The sequence below is a fragment of the Argopecten irradians genome, chromosome 10 (assembly GCF_041381155.1).
Source record: "Argopecten irradians isolate NY chromosome 10, Ai_NY, whole genome shotgun sequence".
In the NCBI taxonomy this organism is placed as follows: domain Eukaryota; kingdom Metazoa; phylum Mollusca; class Bivalvia; order Pectinida; family Pectinidae; genus Argopecten; species Argopecten irradians.
The window spans coordinates 15,047,220-15,073,952 of record NC_091143.1 but is presented as its reverse complement, the minus strand read 5'-3'; the positions used below and the strand labels follow the sequence as shown (position 1 = coordinate 15,073,952).

The 26,733-nt window shown below is 35.0% G+C and overlaps 1 protein-coding gene across 3 annotated transcripts in view; it reads right to left on the bottom strand.

Moving 5' to 3' along the window:
- Positions 1 to 25,998, bottom strand: part of LOC138333210 (protein amalgam-like) — a 39,709-nt gene extending 13,711 nt beyond the window's left edge. The window contains exons 1-3 of one of the 3 annotated variants that reach the window (XM_069281424.1): positions 25,875 to 25,998; positions 7,553 to 8,267; positions 4,463 to 4,584 (exon numbers count right to left, since the gene is read on the bottom strand). In XM_069281424.1, the coding sequence (XP_069137525.1) occupies positions 4,463 to 4,584; positions 7,553 to 7,592 (162 nt within the window). In that variant the 5' untranslated portion in view covers positions 7,593 to 8,267; positions 25,875 to 25,998. Of the gene's footprint in view, positions 1 to 4,462; positions 4,585 to 7,552; positions 8,394 to 8,449; positions 8,597 to 25,874 lie in introns of those variants that run through there. The other 2 variants (XM_069281423.1, XM_069281425.1) reach the window with 2 other exon arrangements.
- Positions 25,999 to 26,733: the final 735 nt, after the last annotated feature.

The following is a 26,733-nucleotide window of genomic DNA, read 5'->3' as shown; positions in this document are numbered from 1 at the left end:
CGCATTTCAAATTATAGACTATCAAAAGTTGTGATTGCTATCGCTTTCACAATACGAACAAAATGAAATAATAATAAAAAAAAAATTTGATGTAGTTTGTTAACATTCTTATTTTGACAAGTCTAATTGCACATGATCAAGAGCAGGTAGAAGCACAAGAGGAGTACAATGATATATGTACAAAATTATCAATTAACCAAAGTATAGGCTAATTGATGGTTAGAAGAAACCGAAAAGAGTTGAATTATACGGTAGTAAAAATGGTAGAGTGGGAAGTGGTAAAATTTCACGATAATATATGTAGCACCAGAGATTACCGTAATGAGTACGAGTAATCTACAAGCTATCGTTCTAACGTAACAGGGTCATGATTACTTCCCATTTCCTGATGCACATATAGTTGGGAAATCAAAACTCGAAAATGGTTATGTGAGAATTTTTACGACTAATGGTTAATGTCAGGCTACCAACAAATCTATATTTCTTCATTAGTAAAATAACATATCATCAGAATTACGAGATGGTATTACACGGTATAAAATATTAACATGTTACAGTCGTAATATCTACATTAACATATTCGTAATATCTACATTAACATATCTAGTTCCACCACGGATGACTGTGAGATCACGCCAGGATTATCAATGGCTATGATGATGCGTAAATCGATTTGGTCAATACGGATTTACCCCAAGGACACTCCGACCACATCCCGGTCTTAGGGCTCGCCACCGGGTTTGACCTTTACATGGACATTTAGGAGTCATGAACGTTCTGGCTATGATTCATGCCTTGATAGAATAATTATTCAGTAAATTTGGATAACATGGATGAAATTAGGATTTCTTTTTGGGAAAGTATGGGGGGGTTTCATGGTAAACAAATTGGTGGGAAAACAGTTCATATCGGAGAGTAGGATATATATGATATCGGGATAGGGTATACCGGTATGTGATAGAGGATGACAAATCTATGGACATGTGCCGCCACCCACACAGTGTGTTCCTGACTTCCTAGACACAAGGACATCTAACACATCAAATAACAATCTCCATCAAAAACTGGGATTATATCCTAATTACAGATGCTTGATAAAGAAAATGGGACAAACGCGACGTCGTGAATAAAACTTGATTTATCATACCCTGTCACTATCAAAATCACATTCAGTCTTTTTCACATTAAATCCAGCATCCAAAGGTTTCCAACATTTCTAATACATTGTTGCCAAGCCATAATGACTTTAGCTAAAACGGTTTCGAAAATCTTCACATTTAAATCCCTTTATTTGAACTATTGCCGTCTTTAGAAATCCCGGATCCAAGAAAACGCAATCAGCATGGGGACAAATACGGTCGGATCCGTGCATTGAAGCCATGGTAAAGACCACACCCGTGGAGCGAGCTATTGATTTTCTATCACAACAGATGGTACCGCCACTGTTATCGCATTGGGGATGTTGTAATGGTTCACGAGCTGTTCGTTTGGCTAAGTGTTGTCAGGCGCTGACATTGACATAACCTAAATTGTCCTAATAAATGTGTAAATCTTTCGTAAACATTTGTATTCCATCATTTGAATAGATTTTACCCTTTATTAGGCATTCCATCATTTATCTTTTATGTTCATATTGTTCATTTTATTCCATTATCTCTCTAGAACTATACTCATATCTAATTTGTCAACATGTACTAAGAATAATTTTCTCTTTTATCAAGTACCCGTTTTGATTGACATACGCGATTTTTTTTTAAATATCTCTGAGTAACGTTTGAGCAGACAGCTACATGCATTATCTGTTGCAATAATGTGTACTGCGGTATTAGAGAGGGCCTTTAATGTCGATACATATTAGCCACATACAAACATCTGTGATTTATCACGTTCGCAGTAAAACGTAGATTATTTAAATAGCGGTTCGAAATCAGAAACGGCATTAAATAAACCAGTATCCACATCAGGTGAAAATAGACAATATTACAGTTACGTATTGTATGAAAACATATTTAATTTGATGCTTGAGTCAGTGATGATACTAAAGTAAGAATCTACCGCTGCTGATGCAAATCGTATCTGTTTGCAGATTCATGCATAAAATAACAAGCAATACGATCTGTCATAATACTGATTTCTAGTAAAAACGAAGTATCTTGAAACATATATCGGCGAATTTTGCTAAAAATACATTGCAGAATTGAAAAATATTCGATTTTATTCTTAGAATTTCGCAAATATTGTATTCGAATAACCGGAGGTCATGTGAAAAGTTTATTCAAATACACGGAGTTGAAAAAACAAAGATAGAGAAGGAAAAAAATCGGGACCGCAGAATTTTATACAAATAACCGAAATATTCGATTAACCGTTATTCCATTAAGTGGAGTCTTCTGTAATACTTTTAACTAATAAAAAAGAGAATTTAAAGTTAATTTTGGAAAATCATAAATCGGCGGAATCGAAGACATGATTGAATATCATTACGAAATATGTGTACTATATGCTTCATATTTCAGGTGAAATCCGCTTCCTTGCCTTAACACGAATGAAATTATATTTAAACAAAATTCCACAATATGTAGGTCAATGCCTCCAAGAAATTATTTATAATTTATGTTTTGGCAACTAAAGCACACATCCTTACATATGCCACACAATCTTCAGCATTGGCCATGCGGTTTATTTCACACGCGAAACGAAAGTTATTAAAAACCATTTACATTGGCATATCTTATCTTTACATCTACAGATTTTATTTGAAACGAGGTATAGATATGGTGCTCTTAACCTTACACATCAATCTAAAGGAAATTTTTACGTTGTGGCTTTATAGACAGATTATCTGAATGGAATTTGTTTACCTTAAAACGTGAATCCATACTTCGCAATTTTACTTGGAATTATGTTTAAGAAAATATGATATTGCCTGCAGATCTAGAGCTTATACATTGGATGTCAAAGCTAAATTGATAGTTCATAAACAACGCGGACTTACACGATTTTTTCATACCAATGCTTAAGGAAATCTTACATGAGTAGCTGTGTAACATGGAAATAAAACGAGTTCAATAATTTGACATGTCACATTTTATGACATGGCTGAACGGACCATATGTGTGTTAAACCTATTTTAACCGCTACATACATAGACTAGATTAATCAATAGTTTATAAGAGAGTCGCATTTTAGCAATGTCAAAGTACGTTCGCTAGAGACTAGCGGTACTCATTTATTTACAAAGAGAGAGTTTGACCAGATGACGTAAAGTAATCAACTTTACAAGCTTCATTAGGTCTGTGATAATGTAAATGGTCACGTGATTGACATATAGAGAACATTTCACACAGAACCATGTTCATTTTCATTATTCATTTATATTGAAACATCGTAGACAAATTTTCATTCAGTAATTGGTATTTGTCGCGAAATTGTTTTTAATGAAACAAGAGGAAAAAGTATGCGGTAGGGGGTTGTTATTCTTTCGTAACAGGAATGACAACATAATCATCGAATAATTACCATCCTCATTCTATGTTTTTCATCCTAACTATCATCGCTATTTGTTAACATTTGGTAGCAGATAAACTGGGTGGTAAAATGGTTACGTTTGATTTAGCATATCCGTGTCCAAACCATCACGTACGTGTTGGGATAAAACATTTTGACATCACATCAACAGTGTACTTTATGAACTTCAGCACTTATCTCCTCCGAGTACAATTAACCTTCCTACGTCAGACGAGGTTCAAGGTCATCACGGGAGGTTTTTTTCAATATCATGTCTTTCTACACGCGAGTGGATGAGCCATAATATCTGGTACCGTGTAATATATTTTCAGATAGCAGTATAATAAAACAAAATCGTTACTCATCCTTGATGATTTGTTCGTAAACCAATTTCACTATCTCAATGAATTAATCTCGCCATCTAAGATTTAACATTTGACAATATCATGCAGGTGCTTTTGCTATCAATAAAATCAGCCGTCTTCCGTTTAATGTGCTAAACTTCCACTTCCAGAAGCTGTGCACGTTACGTGAGAACACACTCCGTCATTTAGTAGACCCACAGGCGATTCTGATCAATCAGTCAGCGAGGATTCAATCCGAATACCGATGTATATATCAGACCGTGGGAAGCAGGACAATACAGAACCATTTAGCTTTATTCCAAAACAAAGACAATAAAAATATGGATTCTTCGGAGACAAAACATATGAAAATAAATAATCCGGACTGTTGAAAATACAATAAGTTTGTGTCTTTAAAAAAAAATTCATTTTAAAAAGGAATGTTCACATGTTTAAGGACTGAATTAAAATAGATCTGATCCAAGATATAGAAAAGTAGTTTGATATCATTTCAAAAAGATAGTGTACTAAAATTTTTGCATGATATCAATATTTATCTAAACAGTTTATTGTAAATTCGAAGTTTACTCTTGAGACAGCCATATATTTACCCTTGATCTTGGAGTTCTGTTTTTCACCGTGCAGGGCAGTACGGCATCGAATCCCGCTATCACATTCACTGTGATAGGATTCTGGACTAGGGAGGGACCGTTTGCTGTTACCAAGGTTACCACTGAAACAAAATACAGACATGTTACACCGATATCAAGGGACCTTTTGTTCTTACAATCACTGATAATAACAACATGCAGGGAAATCGACCTAGCAAGGAAAGAGAAAAAAAAAGTTTGTTAAATATCACAGAAGCAGTAATGAATTAAACAATTTATTATCGGAAGCAGAGATAGTAGCATCGTCGAAACTAACTATAGGTCTCCAACGATGAGATAGTAGACATATTAACAGAGCTACCGGTATGGAAAACGACAATGCTTCAATTTCTCGGAACATAAGTGCAGACTTAAGTCAAAACTTATTTTGTCTCCTTATTTATCTAATATGAACAATTTTGACTAAAGCCAGTTTTTGGAGTTTGTTTTGATAAATCGGGGCCAGTAGTCCGTCGCAGTTCTACTGTAGTAATAAAACTGGAATGATCTTCCATAAAAAGTAACGTCAGACAACCAGCTGGTCGACATCTTAGTCTTATCTCCGCCATAAATGTTACAGTAAATGTTATGGTTTGTACAATAGATTCTCTTCATGTAGAGCGCTGTCAAAGTTTGGTCTTCCCAGCTTTTTGCTATGGGTTAACCACATTCTGACATCACATTAGTGTACGAAGTATCATCCTAAACCGCAGGCACAGTGGCCTGAAATTACTTCACAAGGGCAGTTTCCTGATATATATCTGTTATCGATGGTAACAAAGTTAAATGTAGTATTATTATCGATGGTAACAAAGTTAAATGTAGGCGATAAAAATGGCTTATAATTGTAATGACCTGTTGAATAACCAAACATGACCTTACATGACCCTTTCACGTCTATGTCTGTAGAGTTGTTCACCTTAATTAACCCGATGTTTACAAAGTAAACACATCACTTTACCCAACACAAATGCTATGTGATGCTATCATATGTTCAAGTACCAATTGTTTAAGTCAAGTTTGTCTTGGATTACATCTCTCTAATTCCACATACATGCCATACGGGCCAGGTAACTAGCTAAAACACATCAATAATTAGCAATGGCCAGACATCCGGATATATATACCCGGCACTGAGTCGATATTTATCCTATATCGTTTCATTGTGAATTAACCAATAGAATATTGTTATTGATTGTTTCCAACAATTTGAAATGTTAATTGATTTCAGCTTGACACGAATGTCAAGGATATACTCTAAATATTATGCTTATTAGTAACATCAGTCGACGTTTTTGTGTTTAACCAATTGTACTTTACTATAGGTTTAAAACCATTTTGCTTCATAACAAATAAACAAATAATAAAAGCCTATTTTCAATTTAAGTCAACTAGAATAACACAAAATCAATGACAGCTAAGATAAAAAGTGATGATTAATAAGATACCATACATAATCAATTTGATGTGAACCCCGTATGTTTATATTGCATGAACTACATGGAAATATTGAAAATCATGGTTATTCATTTATATCACTCAAATTATTAAACAATACGTTAAATTATATATATGGATAAAGTGACTGAAGTCGTCGGTTTTGTTTCGAGAGATCGGGGCTTGATTACTATTATTTAAATAGTGTACAATAGTAACCATTGTACATAAGTTTATATATACCAACACATCATATTAACATTAAATGTAACGTAAATTCTTTTTAATTTGTAAAAACGGACACTTTTTTTCGACCACACACTTTTTTACATTAGTATCATAGTAAAACAAATTCCATTACAAACAGCAGTTTCTGCACAAAGTAATAACATAAATGAAGTTGATATGACATACAAGTACATTAATGTATGTCATTGACATAAAATGTCAGATATGACTGTCATCGAATAGTCTTTTATCAGTAAGAAAGTATTTATCAAACAAAAATATTTTAAGATATTATAATGAACATCATCACATGTTTTTTTTTGTTAAAAGCAATGCAAATATATGTAAATGCACTGATATGGAATGATGTTAATGTCAATATTCCATTAGTACCGATCACAACCTAAGCCATTTCTGTTGACAATAATTGTTGCCCCATATTTAAACAATGGATATTTTAATGGTGAAATTGACATTATCATACTTGCCTATCGACATTATTAAACTCACGTATATCAGTCAATAGGCTGACTTTCAAATACATTACAGACATATTATACACATATTTAAGGACATTTACGACGGAAACGATTGAATTACAGATAGTTTCTATAATTTATTTCAATGTGCATTCACTTTAAAACCATATACACAATATGGGCTTCAATTTTTGTTCCCAATGAAATTCTAGTTAACATTTGATTGTGGGAAAGTTTACCTGAGAAACACATATTAAGTGCCCACACACATTCTTTCATTACATACGAAATATTGTGAATATTTAAGGACTTCCCTGCATGTCCGGTTTGTGTATGCTATATCAATCGCTTCTCGATATAAATACACAAGAAGACAGTACAATCATACATTAAAATGCGGGAGTAATAAGTGCAAAGTTTGGGATAGTATTGAAAGTTCGTCACTTTTACCAGTAAATGACGTAATATGTTTCTGACTAGATGACAGAGGTTCTTCTATGTCAACATAACACTAAAACGTAACACAAATATTAATTAATTATGTAAAGCTTCAAACATTTGTCTATTATTTATCGAGAGTATTCTAAAAGTACAATGTCCCTAAACATATCAAACATATTCAGTATTTATAAGATACACATATTTTATCATAAATCTACAGAAAACAAAAATAAAATTTATTGTGAATAGAGACAAAGGTAAAACGATAGTTTACCCCTAGTTCGCAATGAATAGCTTGTTGTTGTGATCACAAAATCAGGACATTAAAATCGACTGAACAGAAATACAGAAGTATATACTGGAATACATAGACCTTAACTAGTAGCATATAATCCGTACATAAAGTAGTGATGTAAATATACTATATGAAGCAACACTTAGTGTTCATTATTGATTTTGTACTTACCTGTAACCAGTATAGATACAATACAAGATAGACACCACATGACTAGGACAGTTCAACATATGATGAATGTTCCTCTGGTAAAATCCATGTGTAGATATCACAGCCACTGAAACCCAATACAGACTGGGTAATTCCTCCCTCGTCCTTATCTATTGATATCAGGAGAAAACCCCAGTAGAAACTACTTCAGTACCAGTCGCTCTGCCAGCCACAGTATAACGAACGCGGTTTATTTATAAACAAAAACGTACTGACCACTTTAATGCTGTCTATAAATACCTATAGTTCTTTGGTCATATGTATAATAATCCATGGAAGGGACCAATAGGCTTGGTCAGCCTCCGAAACAGATACGATAGTTCCATATGCCGTCCGTTAATTCATCGGCTGGACAGAATATGACTGCCTCGTCCATCAACAGTAATCAGTAGCGATGATGCACATGATCAGGGCCTCTTCATGTGTAGTGGTGACGGCGGACTAGCTTCTGGCTAGTACAGAGGCGCCAGCACTCCGGTAGATCTACACAGTACAGATATAATACGGTGTAATATAGGTATAATATACAGTAAATCGTACAATCTAATATACAGTAAGTACTAGTGTAAATGTCTCAAATCATCAACGAGAGGTTGTCCCAGAAAGTCACCGTTCCGAATCATACAGTACTACTGGCTACTGCTGTAACGGTCACAAAGCCTACATCTGTACATCCCTGAAAAAGAGAGGAAAATCGATCACCAATAACCTAAATAATGGTCCACACAGTCACGGTCTATCCAAAATATGTTTTCCCAAGACACAGGTCGCCATTTTCCTATGTTGATTTCCGGTTTACTTAGCGTGTTATATATAGGTCAGAGACACAGGTAAAGCCGATATGTGTGTTATAATTACCTGTATTAGTGGACCAATACACGCTAGTAAGAATGTCAACATACTCTTTCGCAGTTTACATTGTTTCAGTATTGTATATATCTTCCATTGTATGTGTCTCGGAATGCCGACATCATTATCATATCACACCACACAGGTGTGTTTTACCTCAGGCACATACGTGTGTCTGTGAGCAGGTAGAATTGTTAATCTTAATCGATACGTGACTAGCTAGGCTTGGTTTAGCCTGTTTATCCTTTCAAAAAATGTTCATAGCTTTTCATGCTCTATTGGACAAAACATTTAAATATCACAGGTGACAAGCCAATCCGATTTTTCGTGTCAATTACATAAATCGAAATGTTTTGTATTGTCACATTTGGTTGATTTTGACACCACGATATATTGGTGGCATTTTATATAGAAAGTATCTATGACTTATTCAAATGATTATTTCTTACGTGTCAAAATGAGTTTATCGAAGAGTCTAGTTCTTACAATAAAAGTAAACATATATTAACTAAGCATCCTTTGCAGTAATTTATTAGAATACACCAAAATCACCATATTACAGTCTACTCATTAGCTTAATTATATGCCGATTTTTCGTTTTTTATAAAGTCTGTGTAGTGTGGTTTAAAGTACAATCATATTTCTATACATAAACACATTTTTGAATCAGAAGAAACAAACGAAAAAGTAAGATGTCATTTTTCAACTGTTTTTCCTTATGAGATAAAATAGTTTGTACAACTTGTACTTCCGCTCTAATAAACGACTGACAATAACGGATAATGCGATTAGAATAGGCCACCTGGGACCTTATCTTTGGTGACCTAGTCACATACCCTATAACAGGAGTTTGTCTGATGAAATAACTTATATTAAATATATTTCTATATGTGCGACAAAAATAAACAGCATACTACGTGTATTACACAAATTAATTCTAGATATGCATTGATTTAATGTTATCATCTTCTTTCTAAAAACACGTTATTCGTGCTCTCTACGTAATATTTATTCGGCGGCATGCTAAAAACAAACCCAATACATTCTGAAGTGTTTTACTGCCGGAATGCTGTTTATTTTTTGAGTCATTACATGCTTTAAAACTGGATAGGTAAGATGTTCTTCAATATTCTATGGTTGACCTTTCGGACGAAAACGATTTTTTTACCTCTGATTGGTTTGACCCTATTCTACTTAGATATCGTACTTCTGATTGAACTTACACTGGCCAACAGTCTCTAGTTTATATTAAAAAATCACTTAAATTTGGCTTGATTATTTTTGTCTCCACTACATGCCTGATTAGGGGAAGATAATCTAGTAAAGAACTCTGCTAAGAAAGTCTTATTAGCAACTTAGGGTCTGGTGGCCAGAACGCAACGTATTTCCATCAAGGTATCCCATTCTTGGTGTCATTAAGTCCTTACAACGAACTATAATTACCTTGTTATACCACAGGATAAAATGAAGCATTGTGAATGCCTAAAAGACATTATGTCAATATACATTTTATGAGGATGGAAATTTCCAGCCGAATATTTTTACATTTTGTTAATTGAAAAGAACAGATGTCTTTGTATATTTGAAACTGGCTGTTGCGTCATGCTAAATGCAATGTTGCAGATTTTAGACTTGAACAAATACATTCTTCTTCGTGTTATCGTTTGGAAGTTTTATCTCTATTTTATGCATTAATCACACTTGGTCGTGGAAGGCGTAATTCCTGTTAAGAATATTTATCGTATATGTTACAGCTACTGTAACTGATAAATATGATGACAAACTCGATTCACGAAGTTATTTAGATAGACATGTTTGTGACTATAAATAATAAAAAATCTGTAGTTACATAAATATACGATATACAATAAACTACTAATTCAGATTCCAGAAAAAATATTATTTTCATTCAACAGATGAAATATTTGGTTAAGATGATTTGATTTAACGTCCTACATGTATCCTGGGGTGTGAAAGTCTTAGGAGGCTGCAGTTTATTTGTGCTGTGTATCGTATATTACTGTAAACATTTAAATAAGATATTGAGTAGAGACTGAATACTTCTTAGGAAAGCATACAATGTATATATGTCCTGCCTCTAGTGAAGCAACTCCATGAGCCATATTTATTGCATAAGGCGAGTTCTGGAAAGAAATTAAAAATATCAAAAAATCATATCAAACTGATAAATTCTGAAGTGGACGGTACGAAAGACTATTAATTCAGAGAAAAAAAAAACAAATTCCCGATTATTGGATTTTTTTTTATCTCAGTCAAAAATTAAAAATATTAGATTCACTGTCATTACTAACCCACAGATGGAAGGAATATGGTAATATATATGGACATTTTGCGCCACTTAACCTTCTTATCCAACCATTCATTTAGATTAGGATCCTTAATTAACAGTTAATAGCAATATGAAACTAGAGATCATTATGTACTCGATTATTCAACTGTATATTTATTCGTTGGTTCTAATCTTAAAAGTATATTTTTGCTATTTCTTTTATCGATTCATGCACTTTTACAATATCAGTCAAAAATATAACAGATTATCACGCAACCGTTTCATCAACCTTCCGCTGCAAATGAACAAAGCATAAACTAATTGTATGAAATATCTATATTGAAAAGCTAACAAAGAGTCGTGTTGCTTTCTACAACCTTACACTGCAAGTAAACAAAAAAAATAATTGTATAAAATATTGGAAGGCTAACAAAGAGTCTACAACATGCTTCCGCTCGATAAACAATTACATAAGTGTAAAGAAAGGTTCCGTCTCTGCTAACAGATCCGCCTAAAATGTTAGTTGTTGCTGCGTAGTTGATCATGTTCTCTCTGATGAATTAGTGATTAAAACGTAACGCTCGTGGGTTGTGATAAAACAGCTCACTTCGATAACGATATCGACTCTCAAATATGTTAATTTTCAGTTTTGACCAACTTTCTGCTCTAAGTGTTTTTTTTATCATGGGAAAATGTCGACAATGTCTAATTTTGTTTTTAATTGCTATCAAAGCCATTTCTCAGCTTTCATGAAATTTATTTTACCTTCATTTTATCTCAGGAGGATTTACATTTTCAAAGAAAATAAAACTTGCACGTCGCTAAAGTATACAATCATATCAACGAAGGGATTATATATTAATCATACTGCCTATTCCTACTTCATATCTGACATAATACTAAATTTGCAATCTTAACATTGTTATCTGTAATAGCAGTTGATATTTACGTTTATCATTTGGAATTTGAATATCGAGCAATAGGTAATGTCTATCAAGATTAAGTACTAGCGAAATGGATTTAACTTAGTTCGAGATTACATTCAAATTGATGAGAGAGTATTATGTTGTGATTTTAATAATGTGTATTGTAGAAAAAAAATTTAAAACAAAATAATATTTTGTTGAGTTTGCTTAAATTAATGTCCTTTTAACATCCAAGGCCATTGAAGGAGGTTAAGGAGGTGGAGGAACGCTGGACTATCAAAACCTTTCATTAAATGGCAACTGTCCCACATGTGATTCCATTTTTTTGTTTGTTTGATTAAATGCGGTGCGATGCGTGTATGAAATGTTCGGTGCGTGTTGTTAGAGACAGCGGTATATTCGTGTTGTATCTTCTTGTATAGTTGAACTCTTGTCCCTTTTTTACAGTGCTATAAATCACTGAAGCATTCAGCCGAAGACAACAAGTAACACACTTCACCGGGATGACCGTGCGAACCAGTCGTCCCACTCCTGGTATGCTGATCGCTAAGCAACTTATAGATGAAGGTTTTGTGGCAAAAGATATGTTCGGGCATCTTAACCACTCAGCAACCGCGGCTACAAAATAGTGTCACTTGTCTAAATATAAACCCAAAATAATTGTATTTATAGTGTTATCTAACCCACAAAAATGACCACTTTTAGTTCAATTTCACCTCTGTATAAGGACCTCTTGGCTATAAGGACTATTTTCTGTATTTGCTCCTTATATATATATATATATTTAATGCTTGTTTCCGATCACGCAATCTCAGTTGACGTAACCAAACGACGTTTCGGTCGAAAACTGTTACTGAACACGTTGCCATGTTTCTCTTGTGAAAGGTTTGTGAAAAATGTAATGGGGTCAGAGGACATTTCCTTTTATATGTATATGTACGTATATTTGTAATGTAGGCTAACTATAAGTGGTCCATGTCTCTGAATTTCAACAGTACATTTATATTATTTCAGAATTACACCTAGTGGTGGAAAATGTTGAAAAATTAAGAAATCATAGTGGAATCAAATTTTAACTTGTGATTTGAACAGAAGTAATATATAGCGGACATGGAATCACAATTTTCATCTCGAAATGATTTGCAATGTCGAATCTGTTTTAATCAATTTCCAATGGCCATAGAATTAGCAGGACGTATGCGACACAGATATAACGTAAATACAAAGACTAATATATCTATTAGTCTAACCTTATTTTACCGGCTCCGCCAGGGGAAATAGAAAATGCTCGGAAAACCAGAAACTTGTTATAACCCTCAACCCCATACTTAAACTGTATACTGCTGCATTTAGGTTGATCAATTCTACGTCATTTGTGGATTTACAAACGTCCTTCCTAACATGGAAACCAACATCAATCGTTTTGACAATGTTTTCGTTTTATTTCTTACTTATCTATCTATACTTAACCTAAACAATAACCACATAAACTTACCAAATGGGAAATATAGTCCGCCATTTGAAGTCCGCCATTTGAACAGCCGTTTTCTGTGATCGCTGTCACGGCAATTTTGACGTCACAATGATAATGATGTAATAATAAGCGATTGAAGTTCATACTCTCTATGACTGCCATCTGCTCTTGGTAAGGTTATTTAGTGGGACTGCAGTGAAAATGTAAATATAGGTTTATGATATGTATTTCATTCTATTGTCACCGGCACGAGACATACAGGTCACCGGATATCTAATTCACTTATAATAATCGAATACCACAGTGGTATAAGTATGTCATAGTATGAATCGTTTGTAATACTCATATTAAGGATTGCTTCTACTGACGCATGCGCGGATCGTGAATACTTAGGAAGTTGTTAATAAGGTACACAAGTACATTAAGTGGACGGCGTAACGTTTGTCATTTTGACATCCTCGGCTTGTTTGAGCCGTGGACACAAGGGTGTAGAGGTAAACATTCAATCAAAACGCAATAATCAAATCAATAATACTTATTTAGACTCTGTATATTATGACAATAGAAAATGTTTTATTGTTTATGTGATGAGTGTTTATTCCGAATTTGCATATTACAGAGTTATCTGCACTTACGGGAAGGTATTGATTGTGAAGTCATGTGTATGCGATCATAACGTCATAGGTTTTGGAGAAAACGACGTTCATTTCGCTCACAAAATAATGACGTAACAATCGATACCTACCCGCAAGGGAGCTAACTCTGCAATATGCAAAGACGGAATAGTATGGGATGGACGAAGCTTGTGTAAGTGGTGTGATGAGTGAGAACGCTTCTTTGAAGGCTGACCCTAACACACTTATCCTGGCAGCCTTCAAATGTCTACATGTGTCTGGAGTATTAAAGTCGACAAGAATATTCCTTGTTTTGCCTTTAAGCGGGAAGAACGAAACCTACCTTGCAGCACTGAACAAGTGTCAAAACTGCAAACGTAAACTACTGTAGTATTTCATAATAACAGCATTCATTGGGGTAAATAAAAACATTGTCCATAGTATTTCCTCATCCAATATCTTTTATCGCTATGATATAAATATCTCTTGTATTTTAGTTCACCCCAAAACTAAACACAGTATAAATTGATTAAGAACTTCAAAGTAGAATCCAGATTTATACCTATGAGGAAAAACATGGCATTGACTCGAACCATTGTCATAAGTGGTTAAAATTGTTACTTTATCAATATATGGGTTAAATAAGACTTTCGGAGAGGACTGTAACTGAAATGTTTAGAAATGGGAACACAAGCAACAATCAAATCGTAGTCGATATGATTGAAGCTGTCGTAAGCATATTTCATCGACCTGATTAAAGGTGAAATAATTATTAATTAATGGTGAAGGTAGTCGCAACTGTATAAATATATAACCTATTTGACTAATTGCATTTTTAGCTACTCTGTTATTAATGAAAAGAAACCATTGAACAGGAAATTATATGGAGCTATTTGAAAGAATACACAATTGTTATGACCATTAATAAATGGGAAATACAGGAGAGAAAAGCTAGACCATATATGAACATTTCTGAAATAAAATCTAGTTATGAGTATTTATAACAGTCTTCACTAATTGCCAACAATCAGCGGATACAATTTATATGGTGACCATTTCAAAGGAAAGTTTTCATATAATTACTGAACGGAACTGCATTCTCGAGTACATATCAACTGCGCAGTGGAGTCAAGTCTTATTATATTTTATCATTCATAATAAAGTATTTTTTTTTCTGATTTTGAAGTGTACGTTCCTAGTATAAGTGCATATGCGGTTATCGCTGAGGAGTTGTTCCGGTCAATATTTTTTTTCAAATTGCTCCTGACATATTTTGACTGCTACTCTCTCCGTATTAAAATAGCGTTGATGTTTAAGTTACAGGAAGGCCTATCTGGACTAAAGCGTTCCCTAACTCCTTTTTATAATTAAAAACCGGATAAGTATAATTTTGTATTATATTGTAATAAAGATGCATATTTACAAGCCTCAACAGGATAATTATGATAAGTATAGACGTATAATATGTTGATTAGGTCCTATTTCTATACCAGATTTGCTATTTTTCTCGCAGGTAAGACGTTAGCATTGTGACTGCTGCCCCATGTCTGCATGATAATAAAAGGCGATATGATCTTTTCTCTTTGTCCTAACTTACTTTCTTCTTCTCTTCCTTCTTCTTTATCTTCACATCGCCTCACTCTCTAGTTTCTGTTCCCTTGCCAAAACACACCATATTTTCTGTTCCTGCTCAGCTTAAAGGGAGTGGGAGGACTAGTTTGTGCATTGTCAGTATGCGATAAGATTGGGTTGTGTTTTTCATTGTAAAAGAGTACTATTTACAACACAAACATGTCGTCACCTAAAATACGTTCTTTACACACACTCAACTCAACTATTTTCACGGGAGGCTGTCCATTAAATGACCAAGTCTATTTTAAGGACGGTTATCTAATCCACCAGCTAACCAATAAATGGAATCTTAGAAAACAGCCCGGTTTAGTTACCTTGTGACATCGATGTGATCAATGCGTAAACTGGTTTGTCTTTCTTGCTAATTGTTGAGAGCTCAGCAGGGCAAGTATCCACATCAGACGACAAAAACCAGCTCTAGGGCGAGCGCTAAACATGTTATCTAATGCGGTAGTTTAACGCTGTAAAAGTAGAGTTCGCTCAGCATATAGAGAGTGTATATCAGAATAAAGGGACACATGTATGTGACTTTTCATTACAGTGACATAACAGTTTAAATTTACTTGGTAAAATGTCAATTTACTGTCAGTCACTCATTGTAGACATAAAAACCCCAAAAAGGATGGCCGCCCCTTGAGCACATTGTGTGGCGTGTTTGAATGTCTTGTTTTTGGGAGGAAACGGTTTATTTCGATGTGTCTCCTTGTGATACTGTTACTTTCGCCTTTTTATAGTACTATTTCACTGAAGCATGCCGCTGAAGATAAAGAACAAGCATACCCAGTCCGTTAAACGGACAAACAAGTCGTCCCTCTCCTTTTATGCTGAGCGCTAATCAGGAACAGAAATTACCAATTTTATAGACTATGATGCATTTATGTCAAGAATCAAAACATAGAGCCTTTCTCACGGGGCGAACGCTCAATCGGAAGGAAAGGCAGCCAGGAAGAAGAAAAAGGACCTTAAAGAAGCTGGGTATCACATTTTGCCGTTTTACGGTCACTCAAATATTTTGCATGAAGATACCTTGGGGTCAGCTGCATATTGTGCGTTATTCTAAACACCTAATTTTTTCTGGGCTTGTGATTGTTTAAGAGGTCAAAGGGTGAAAATTGATGATTTCATTGCTTAAGTCCAAATTACTTAAACCTTTAATGATTTTGCTAAGAACTTTTATTTTCAAAGACTCGGGAGCTTGGCATTGAGTTGATGTGTAGTGCTGGATGTTGATCTTGACATGATCGGCTTCAGATAATTACCTCCTGAGGTAATACGGACTAGGTTACGGATATAAATTAGGTCATATTCAATTACTGGTATAATCTATCGAATAATGATTGTTATAAACATATTTTGATCTTATTCTCATGTTCTTCTGATGCTATTCAGCTGAAACGTACATGAAATTATCCTAATATGGTACCAACCAAGTGCTGTTGTTTTTTCAGGTCAATCCGATATTCAAGATGGCTGCCAAAACCGCTATCTTGAAAACGTATTTTTAACTTCTTAATAAGGTCTATAAGTCCGATTTAACTGCAGATAGAAGTAGTCAGTATAATGTGACCGGGTGGGTTTGTTGCTTGGTGTCTTCGGCGGGATGCTTCAGTGATATAGCACTATAAAAAGGGCAACAGTTCCACTATACAAGATGACACGACATGAATTTACTGCAGTCTACCAAAACATGCACCTCGCACAACATACACGCAAACACCACATACATGGGAGGTCGTCCTTACATGACCATAGCTGTTAATAGGACGTTAATCAGTTAAACAAACAAAATCCTGCTTTACGTCTTAGCGCTCAGCATTAAGGAGTGATTCGCCCGTTGTTTGTAGCATGGGACCGGATGGGGTGTGCTGCTTGGTGTCTGCGGCAGTATGTGATATAGCACTATATAAAACTTCAAAAATTCCACCATACACATCAGAAGACACAACACAAATATATCACAGTCTCTCAAACCACGCACTTCGCATTGCACGCGCCAAGACACCACGTACCGCGGAAACCGTTCTTAAATGACAGATGTTAATAGTTACTGTTTATAGGACTAAATATACTAAACCAAAACATACTTTACCTGTCCTGTATATAGAACGTAAAATATGATCTGCTTCTATTAGATGTAAAAGGCTACTAAATTTTGGGTCTCCCGTTGCACTGCTAAAGTTTTGGCCATGAGTGTGGGAAGACTCTGGATTCAAGTTTTAATAGATGGGGTGTTCTGTTTGGTGTCTTTGTATGCAAAGACGCAACATGATTATACCACAGTCTTACGAAAACATTCACTAACGCAATACATTGCATACATGCTGAGGCCATCATTAAATGACCTTGGTCGTTAATAGAGGTATTTCATATAGTCAATTCATAACAATCATATTTTCGCAGTACTACAATCATTCGTTGAATCAAACAAGCAAACGTTCAAATAATGTCGAGTAGACCATGGATGTGTATAAATTCTGTACTTTGTGTTGGACAGGCGCTTGAAAACCTCTGCTGCAGTTTATTTGTCTATCCAAGGCTTTGCAGAAGCGACATGTTACGTAAGCATATTTAAAGCACAAGGAGCCGAATATACAGACGGATACAACACACCAATCTATACAACTGTAGCTCTATTTAATCTTTTTATCTCGTAGGAGACGTTAGATCGAGGGTGTAGTTCAATGTCCTCATGGAAACACTACAATATAACTCAGACAGGGTCCCGCCCTACAATGATTACCACCAGTAGCTGAAAGTTGGGCGTAGTGTCTGGTCTTTTTTATGATCCTAATTTGAAGCCATCCTGATGAATCACTTTCGAAACTTTTTAATTGGTTTTTCAGGAGTGGCGCTATAGCACAAAATATCCTAGACTGAAAGAGAGGTTATTTATGTCAACAAGCATTAAGAAAAGAAGGGGCAAAACAGGTATTCTTTTCTAATTTGGATATAAACGATGGTAACTGAAAAGGACCTAACGTAATTTAATTGCAATGGTTTTCTAGATCCAAAATACCACGTTCGACCATTTTGATCGTAATGCGGCGGTGTCAAGAGATAGCATTATAGTGTTTTTCATACGATGACGTAACAACCATCGGAAGAAAAGACCATCCAACAAAAACGAAGTCTCGAATTCCCACTTTCTGTCTTTATTTGCGATTTTGAGTTGACTTCACATAGATAATCCTGATAGCGCCCTATTATCCTGATAGCGTCATATTTTTTTTCTTGAGAATGACCTCTATCAAAAACTTTGTAAATGGTTATAAACATTCAGATTGACTAATGGCCCATTGTTTTGCCATTGCTGTCCCCGTAGCTTACTGTCAGTATTGCCCAAGCGTGGACGAGTGAGCATGGTCGGCCTTCCCTAGGTTATCGCGGACCAGCGGTTATATCTCCCGAGACAGCCACATCAACTTCAATTTATATGCTAATCATTTTCAATTCATTTAATGCATTGTTCACATTAGAAAGGACGCAAATCGATGTCTTTAAATACGAGAATAATCGTCTTTATTGAAAAAACAGGAATCGCTATCACAAGAAATAGATTCCTTGAAAACCATAACTATTGGTGTTTTGTTGTACAATCAGCGAGAGGGCGAATATTGATAGGAGAACATGAGGAACCATGATGGAGCCTGATTGGGGCTGTACCTGACACGGTCCCGAGATCGGACCAGTATAAGTATCGGCTATTGCTTGTGAAATGGGAAAATAAAGGCGACCGTTCTTGTAGAAACCCGCTTATAGAACCTATGCATACCAATTCGATCGGCGCATTCTATAGAAAATTTATTCGATTTGCAGCTGTCGGAAAACCAAAGTGCTTCTATTCAGATATCTGTAGAAATGTCAAGCGAAATATATCATGCAAGGATACTTTAAGCAGCATCAGTCGTGTCTCGTTGACCTGTAACACAGTTTGGTGAAGGGTGAACGGGGCAGCCATAACAACACGTACAAATCAAAAACAGCATCCGTAGGCTGTTAGTACAACAACAGCAATTAAATAGTCTCTCCATTCTTTTTCAATCCTAATGATATGCTGTCATTTTGATAATCATTTGATTTAATGTTGTTGATAGGTTTGGTAGATCCTCATAGTTCTGATCATCCTATTTGGTCGATGTACGTTATATTTTACGCATTTTAGCAAGTGACTTATAACATAGGTTAGTACAACACCTGACAAAATGCTTGATTCTGATTTGCTACACACATGAATACTATTTGCAATAGAGCCCGGGCAAGCGGGCACTATTGAAGTGGCGCAAAATTGAACGTGAATGTATTGTGACTTCATCATTACATGACGTCATTCTAATGTTGCGCTTCGACCAAGATGTCAAGATGGCGGACAGGCGGGGACGGAATCAGATGTTGCTTTTCTACAGAAGACGATTTACTCATGTTCTAATATTGATATACTTTTAACCTTCACGAAGCTGAATCCCGTTTTATAGAAACACCGTTTTCTGTGACAATGCATATGTAACAACGTGGTGTAGAAATGAAGATTTCGACTGCGAGGTGTCGCTTGACGTGTTTCTGTTACGATGACATGAAAACGGGTCTCATGTGAGGGTGATGTATTAAACCCATTATTGCCTGGTTGAGAGGGCACTATTGCCTCATAGTATTGTCGAGGGATTTAATAGTGCCCGAGCTGAACGAGACAATACTATGAGGCAATAGTGCCCTCTCAGGCAGGCCATAATAGATAAATATATTAAAGTAAATTACATATGAAATGGCGTTAAATATAAATTTTAAATTTCAAGAATTTTAATATTGGCAAAGCAATTAATGTAACAATAAAAGACTCAAACTCATACTTATAATAATCAGATATCTTGTCACCAAATTAACACTTGTCCCGAATGTAACCTAAGGTAAGCTTGATACTATCCTACATAAATACAGTGTATTGCAATGCTTGAGAAACATCTGGTTTCATTTCCCTTAGAACTCCGTTAACGATTTAACTACCAATATATATTTTGTCTGTATACATATATATATCTGTGTCGTCCGTTTAAATTTAAATACTCGGATACTATTAAAGATGCTCCATCGCCAACCGAGCATTAAGGATACTCATCATTTGAACAATAATTGATGTTATTATTTTTCTTGGTTTTTCCGCCAATCTCATTGGACGGCGGTACACGACGTGACAGCCTATAAAACAATAATAGACTAATAAAAGTTGATTGACCAATCTGTCTATCAATAAATAGGGATTCCCCGATTTAGTGCATCAAATTAAAGCGTCGAAGTCATTTCAGCGTTTGAATGCGACATGCATTATAACGCTGATCAATTAAGCGTTTTTAAGTTGCCAATTTTGTTGGTAAAACATTTTCGTGATGAGAAGTGAAACATTTAAACAACGTCGGAGCTACAAATACAAAGATGAAATTATGATACACCTAAGGGCAGTACTTTTATTTAGACATTAATATAAACTATACACGTCGTTTTTCGGACATTGAGAACTATGAAGACTGCAGTCTGATGATGCATTCGCCACCTTCTACTTTACATGTATCTGGAAATCACTCAGGATTAATAGGAAAACTGTATCCTAATCCCCGTATTATTGGTATGATCATTCTGGTATTTACTCGTTCAATTTCTGGTAATATATTCTGAAATACAAATGCAGATGTATACACTAGATTGTTTTATGTCTTCTTATTGATTGCTTGTAAAGAAAAACCAATTCAAATTAGATAAAGATATAGTGCTTCGGATTTTTTTCGCGATACCATTAATTATTTTTAATATTTCATATTGAAGTAAACTTGCATGTAGTCTCAAACTGTCAATGGTGGTAATGGTGTAAAGTAAGTAACTTTTGTAACTGAAGAAAAAATTCGTCTGCTCCAGTTTTTATTGATAAAAATATACTCTTTGTCTGCGGTGGAGCATCTTTAAGTAATTGTGTTGGCTTTTGCTATTTCTATCAGGAGAGCAGATTTGTTTTGATTGGTCTATCAACCTTCATGGAGCATCAAGAGACAGATACATAGATTGGGGATGTTTAAGCCTGCGTTTATTAGAAACCTACATAGAAATGATTTATGAATGTACATAATAATAATGTAAATTCATTGTTAAATTTACGTCCGATAAACAGTCAGGTTATGTAAGGACGGCCTCTCATGTATGTGGTTTGTAGGGTGAATGAAGTGCGTGTTTTGGGAAACTGCGGTATATTCGTGTTGTGACTTCTTGTATAGAGGAACTATTGTCATTTTAAAGAGCTATTTAGTATACTACAGAAGCATGCCACCGAGGACACCAAACAACACACCCACCCGGTCATGACATTATACTGAAAATAGGCAAACCAGTGTTCCTACTCTCAGTAAGCTAAGTGTTAAGCAGCAGCAAAAACTATTTATAGACTTTGGTGTGTCTCGGCCAGCGGACAGAACCCTGAGCCTATCCCACCGGGGCGAGCGTAGTCCTCTAAACCTGACTATATTATTATGTTTTTTTTTTAAAAAAAAGTTGCGTAATATATAGTCAGCTCACGATTCCTCTTAAAAACGTGAAATTGTATTACAAACAAAATACTAGCCACTCGGTGTTGTTATAGTAAAAACAGTCATTATACAACACGACATGCTGTCAAACATTCAAAATGAACACGAACATCGCTGGTACCGCATCATTTTTACTATATACATGTACAATGTAGCCCACTCAGACCTACACGTGGCTGGAATGTGTTAACCTCTCAACTACACGTGGTTAAAAAAAAAATAAAACCGGAAGTGATGGTAATTGGCTACTGGTTTACTGCACTAAATGTGTAGTCGGAGGTCATTACAAAAGTGTGGAATAGAAGGATCTCGGAAGTATTTCATTGCGCAGAGCGTTTTAATGTCATAAAAAAATCCCAATGAATTTAATGTCATAAAAAAAATCCCAATGAATAGGTATGTGTAGATTTTCCAAGTATTGCATGGACGATATATTAGAAATATTCCGCTGAAGTAGCGTAGGTCAAATCCGTCCTACGAATTCACGTTTTTAAGAGATATCGCGAGCTGAATATATATTAGGCAAAAACATTTTTAAAAAACCTAATAATATAGGCAGTTATAATGGAATAGGGCGAGCGCTCAGCAGAAGGTCAAACGTGAGGCGGTGTCAAGGGAGACGTTGGGAATAATAAAATTAGTTAGGAAGAAGAGAGAAAAAAATATAAGATAAGTCGCCTTTTACGATCATGCAATAGGGGCAGCACGTACAATTCTAACGCACTAAGCGTTATTACACACATTAGATACTTTACCTGCTATATGTGTCTCTAAAGTGTCATGATCAGTAAACATCATGCCTGTTTGATTTCTGTCGGAAAACGGCTCCTACTAACTGTCCGACGCTTCTTTCCTTCACCATACGCTACATGCATCATTGCTAATTTGAGTGTTTGCTGGCAGAAATCTTAAAAATCGATCCGTTTTAAATAAAAATTACAAGATTTATTGTATAGTGACATTGAAACCAAACTTTTTTCCTCTTTTTTGTTTTCATTTTAAATTCCCAATTACGTTTCAGACCAGCAGTCACGTTATGGCTTTGAGAGAGCACGGCCACTGCTTCTAAAGCGATTGCTCAACCAGGAGATATCCACTTTAAGCCCAACATGGTTCCCGCGAGAGAACACGATAGCCTGTTGTAATTGGGCAGATCTGTAGAATGTTCTGATGTCAGGTCGGGATTTTACGTAATGCTACTGTCCTATTAGGATCAAACGTACTATTACGTTGACGGCTACCACTATCTTAACCTTGTGTGATTCTGTTTTCTAGTTTGATCATCTAAAACAAAAACTCGTCTTTAACCAAATATGAGCATGGAAAAATTATCAGACCTTAGGATGGCATAATTTATCCCCATTGGCAGCGTTCTCTCAAAATGATAAACTATCGAAGCCCGTTAAGCCATTTACCCTCTCATGAGAACGTGTTCTGAAAATTGTGACAACCTGACTCCTGCCATTCGATAAACATGCTACTCTATTTTAAAGAACGCAACATATTACGTCATCTACATGTTGATCATATACCGATACTTTGAGGTGAAATTATTTCCAACACACTGTTCATTAATTAGTACAAATGTATTTGGTTGTGGAATCTATATGAATTATATACACTAAAACATACCAATGTAGCTATCTTTGGTTGTCTGGATAAAGACAATAACGTTAGCCATTTTAAATGCATTGGAAGCTGCTATGGTAATACAGGTAGCACAAATCAATCATACTCTGTATGCTATACTGTCCTAGTCCTATCATCGGATTTCCGCTTTGTCGTTAAGATCTGAATATGCGCAAATTTGACAGAACACTTGGGAACACATTTAAACACATAGAACAAAACGCCGAAATTTCCCGACGCCAAAACACGGTACCACAGGTATCTGCGGTTAAATACATTATTATGTAGAATTCTATCCAATATTTTCCTATTATACTATGTTGTAAATATCACTCTGCAATATAATCAGCCTTTCATCAATTTTCGAACAATCAAGCACTACTGTTTGGATTTTGAGGAAAAAACCAATGTTATGATATTGGGTGCAATACATCACTATGATGTTCCTTTTATATATACACGAGAACCACATTGTGAATAATGCATTAAATGTCCAAGTTATAAACATTAGATGGTACAGTTATTGTAGCGTGGACCTTCATGAAACAGCAGGGACATCGTTAAGGCAAATGAAGTGCAAATACGAGCTTCCATTATGATTGAAAATGTATTGCGATAGAATGTTTATAATATTTTTATTCTTATCGAATCCGAGTCAAATGCATTGCGGTCACCTGTTCTGTCGCATAATTGTCCTGAACTACATATGGCGCTAAAATACTCAACAATTAACTTCACAATGAAACTATTCCAGAATAATATACCATTGTGGCCCTCTTGTAGGGAAACATCTAGAATTGTCTCACTTGAAAGAGTTATCTTTTCGAGGGCGAAGATGTATTATTAAAATTAAAATGTATCCATAAATTTGTTATATTCAACATCAACAAGCTAAATATCTGGTTAAAGAATTCATAATGATATTTCCCAACAATGTAAACTTGCTAAATTCGCCGGACTGAAAAAAATAAGAAACAGTGTTGCCATTGTTGGTTGACGTTGTAGACGACGTCCACTTTCGGTCACGTGCGGGGCTTCCAAAGGGTTATTATACTGGGGTTATTTCCATGGCCTCCAAATTCTCAGAAGATATCTAACTTATTCAATGTCATGTGATCAAGTTTAATCCAATCAGTACATTCTAAATAAAAGTGAGAAATAATAAGAGTCAATATCGGATACTGCTGTGTAAAACTAAAATGTTTTTGATCTCTTGGATTCGGTAACGATGTCCAGTTTGAAGGGTGGTTTTAATCCAAATATTGGGGTACCACTCATCATACCAATTATATGATCATCAATATACAATATGCTGGTCTCTATATTCCGATTATTCTATGAATAAATACATGTTCAGCCCTATTCTAATTATACCTGTTGTCCACAGTGCATCAATTTGTGTCTTTTGCCAATGTCTCCTTTCGACACTGCTTTGTAACAGATAACGTTCGAACATCAAAGTGATATTATCGTAAATTTTGATATTTTGGATGTGTTCATTATTTGACTTATTTAAAATTGCATTTTGCAAGAAAGCGCCAAAATTTAACACACCAAAATTTGACAACTGATTATTTGTATATTAGGATCAACAGACATCTACAGACCACTTCTGTGAACATGTACTCTAGGATAGTTTACCCAATCACGTTATGTAAACATACATTGAAGGTATGTTCAGTCAACCGGAAAAACAATACCTGTGCAAGTGTTTCTTCCTTTTGTGAAAATTCGTATAAAGATATATGATTATTAATCACTTCTGCTGAAGACAAAAATTTCAATCAGTTGTCTAATTAGTATGGATATGGCTTCAAATCAAATCACGTCAGTTTTTTATTGTTAAGGGATCTGTGCGACAAAAGGGCCGATGAAACAAGTAAATAATCAATTTTCTTATCTTTCGTTCAGTTATGCGCCAATTCAGAACATAGAAAACGCCAAATTTAAACCACTCTATTTTGATACAAAAACGTCAAAATTTCACGACGCCAAAATATCCCAAAGTACACAGACGCATTTTTTCTGCTGAAACATATAAAAGCGAATTTGATAATTTTAATGTATTTCTGAATAGAATAAAACACATCAGAATTGTTCATCAGTTATGGCACACTTTGTTAGTTATCTAAGAACATTGTGATATGCAATTCTTTCTCTTCACACAAATCACAATAGGTCTTTAGTCACATGCAACAAAAAATGAACCTTCTCCATCATCACCACATAAATATAGAATCAGAATTATAAAACACATGATCGTAATAAAATGCCATATAACATTGGTAGCATTAGTGTAAACTTACTTATGTCGAGCTTGCTTGCTTTCGGCCACTTCCTTTCTTTGTTGTGGTATCATTGACGATGCATATTTCATGAGGACGTTGTGTAGGTTACTTCTGCCTTACCCGACTGATATACTCATTACAATTACAAAGATGGTCATAGCTTAGAGGGACATAACTCGTATTACCACTCCACATTTCTACCATTTCTTTCTACATATAGATTTCCACACACACATAACACATTGCATAAATGAAATGCCGTCCATAAATGATCCTTGCTGTGAATAAGATGTGAAGCCCAATTAATAAGGCTTAACACTAATACTTTATTACAAACAACTGCAACTGATTTCATAATTTCAATGACTTATAGAAAATGTTTATATTTGATCATTTTATTGTTTATCCAGATATCTATTAAATCTATATTTTATATAAATTATCTCCTATTCAATGCATATTAGTTAACAATAAATTATCGATTGCTTTCACTTTTCTACATGGCGGTTTCACGAACATTTAGCTAAAGGAAAAGCCTTAAAATTACGTATGCCGTAACTGGGCGGAATTGTTAACTTCCCCTTTTTCCCTTAGATAATCTATTGAAAACGTTTTGGTGAATTTTGTTTTGTAAATCATTGAAAGGTACGGAAGCCATGCATGGTGCTTTATGAACATTTGCAACAAAACATAATTTATGCATTGTAATAGTTCTTTTTTTCATACTTTTTAATGTTTTGATGAAAGTATATCTGAAGAAGTAACTTTCTTAGTACTACTATAACTAAAAAAATGATGAAATGATAGACCACAACTGGACTTTTTCGTTTGACCATATGTAGTCTTTACACTGCATTACAGACTTATATCATCATTT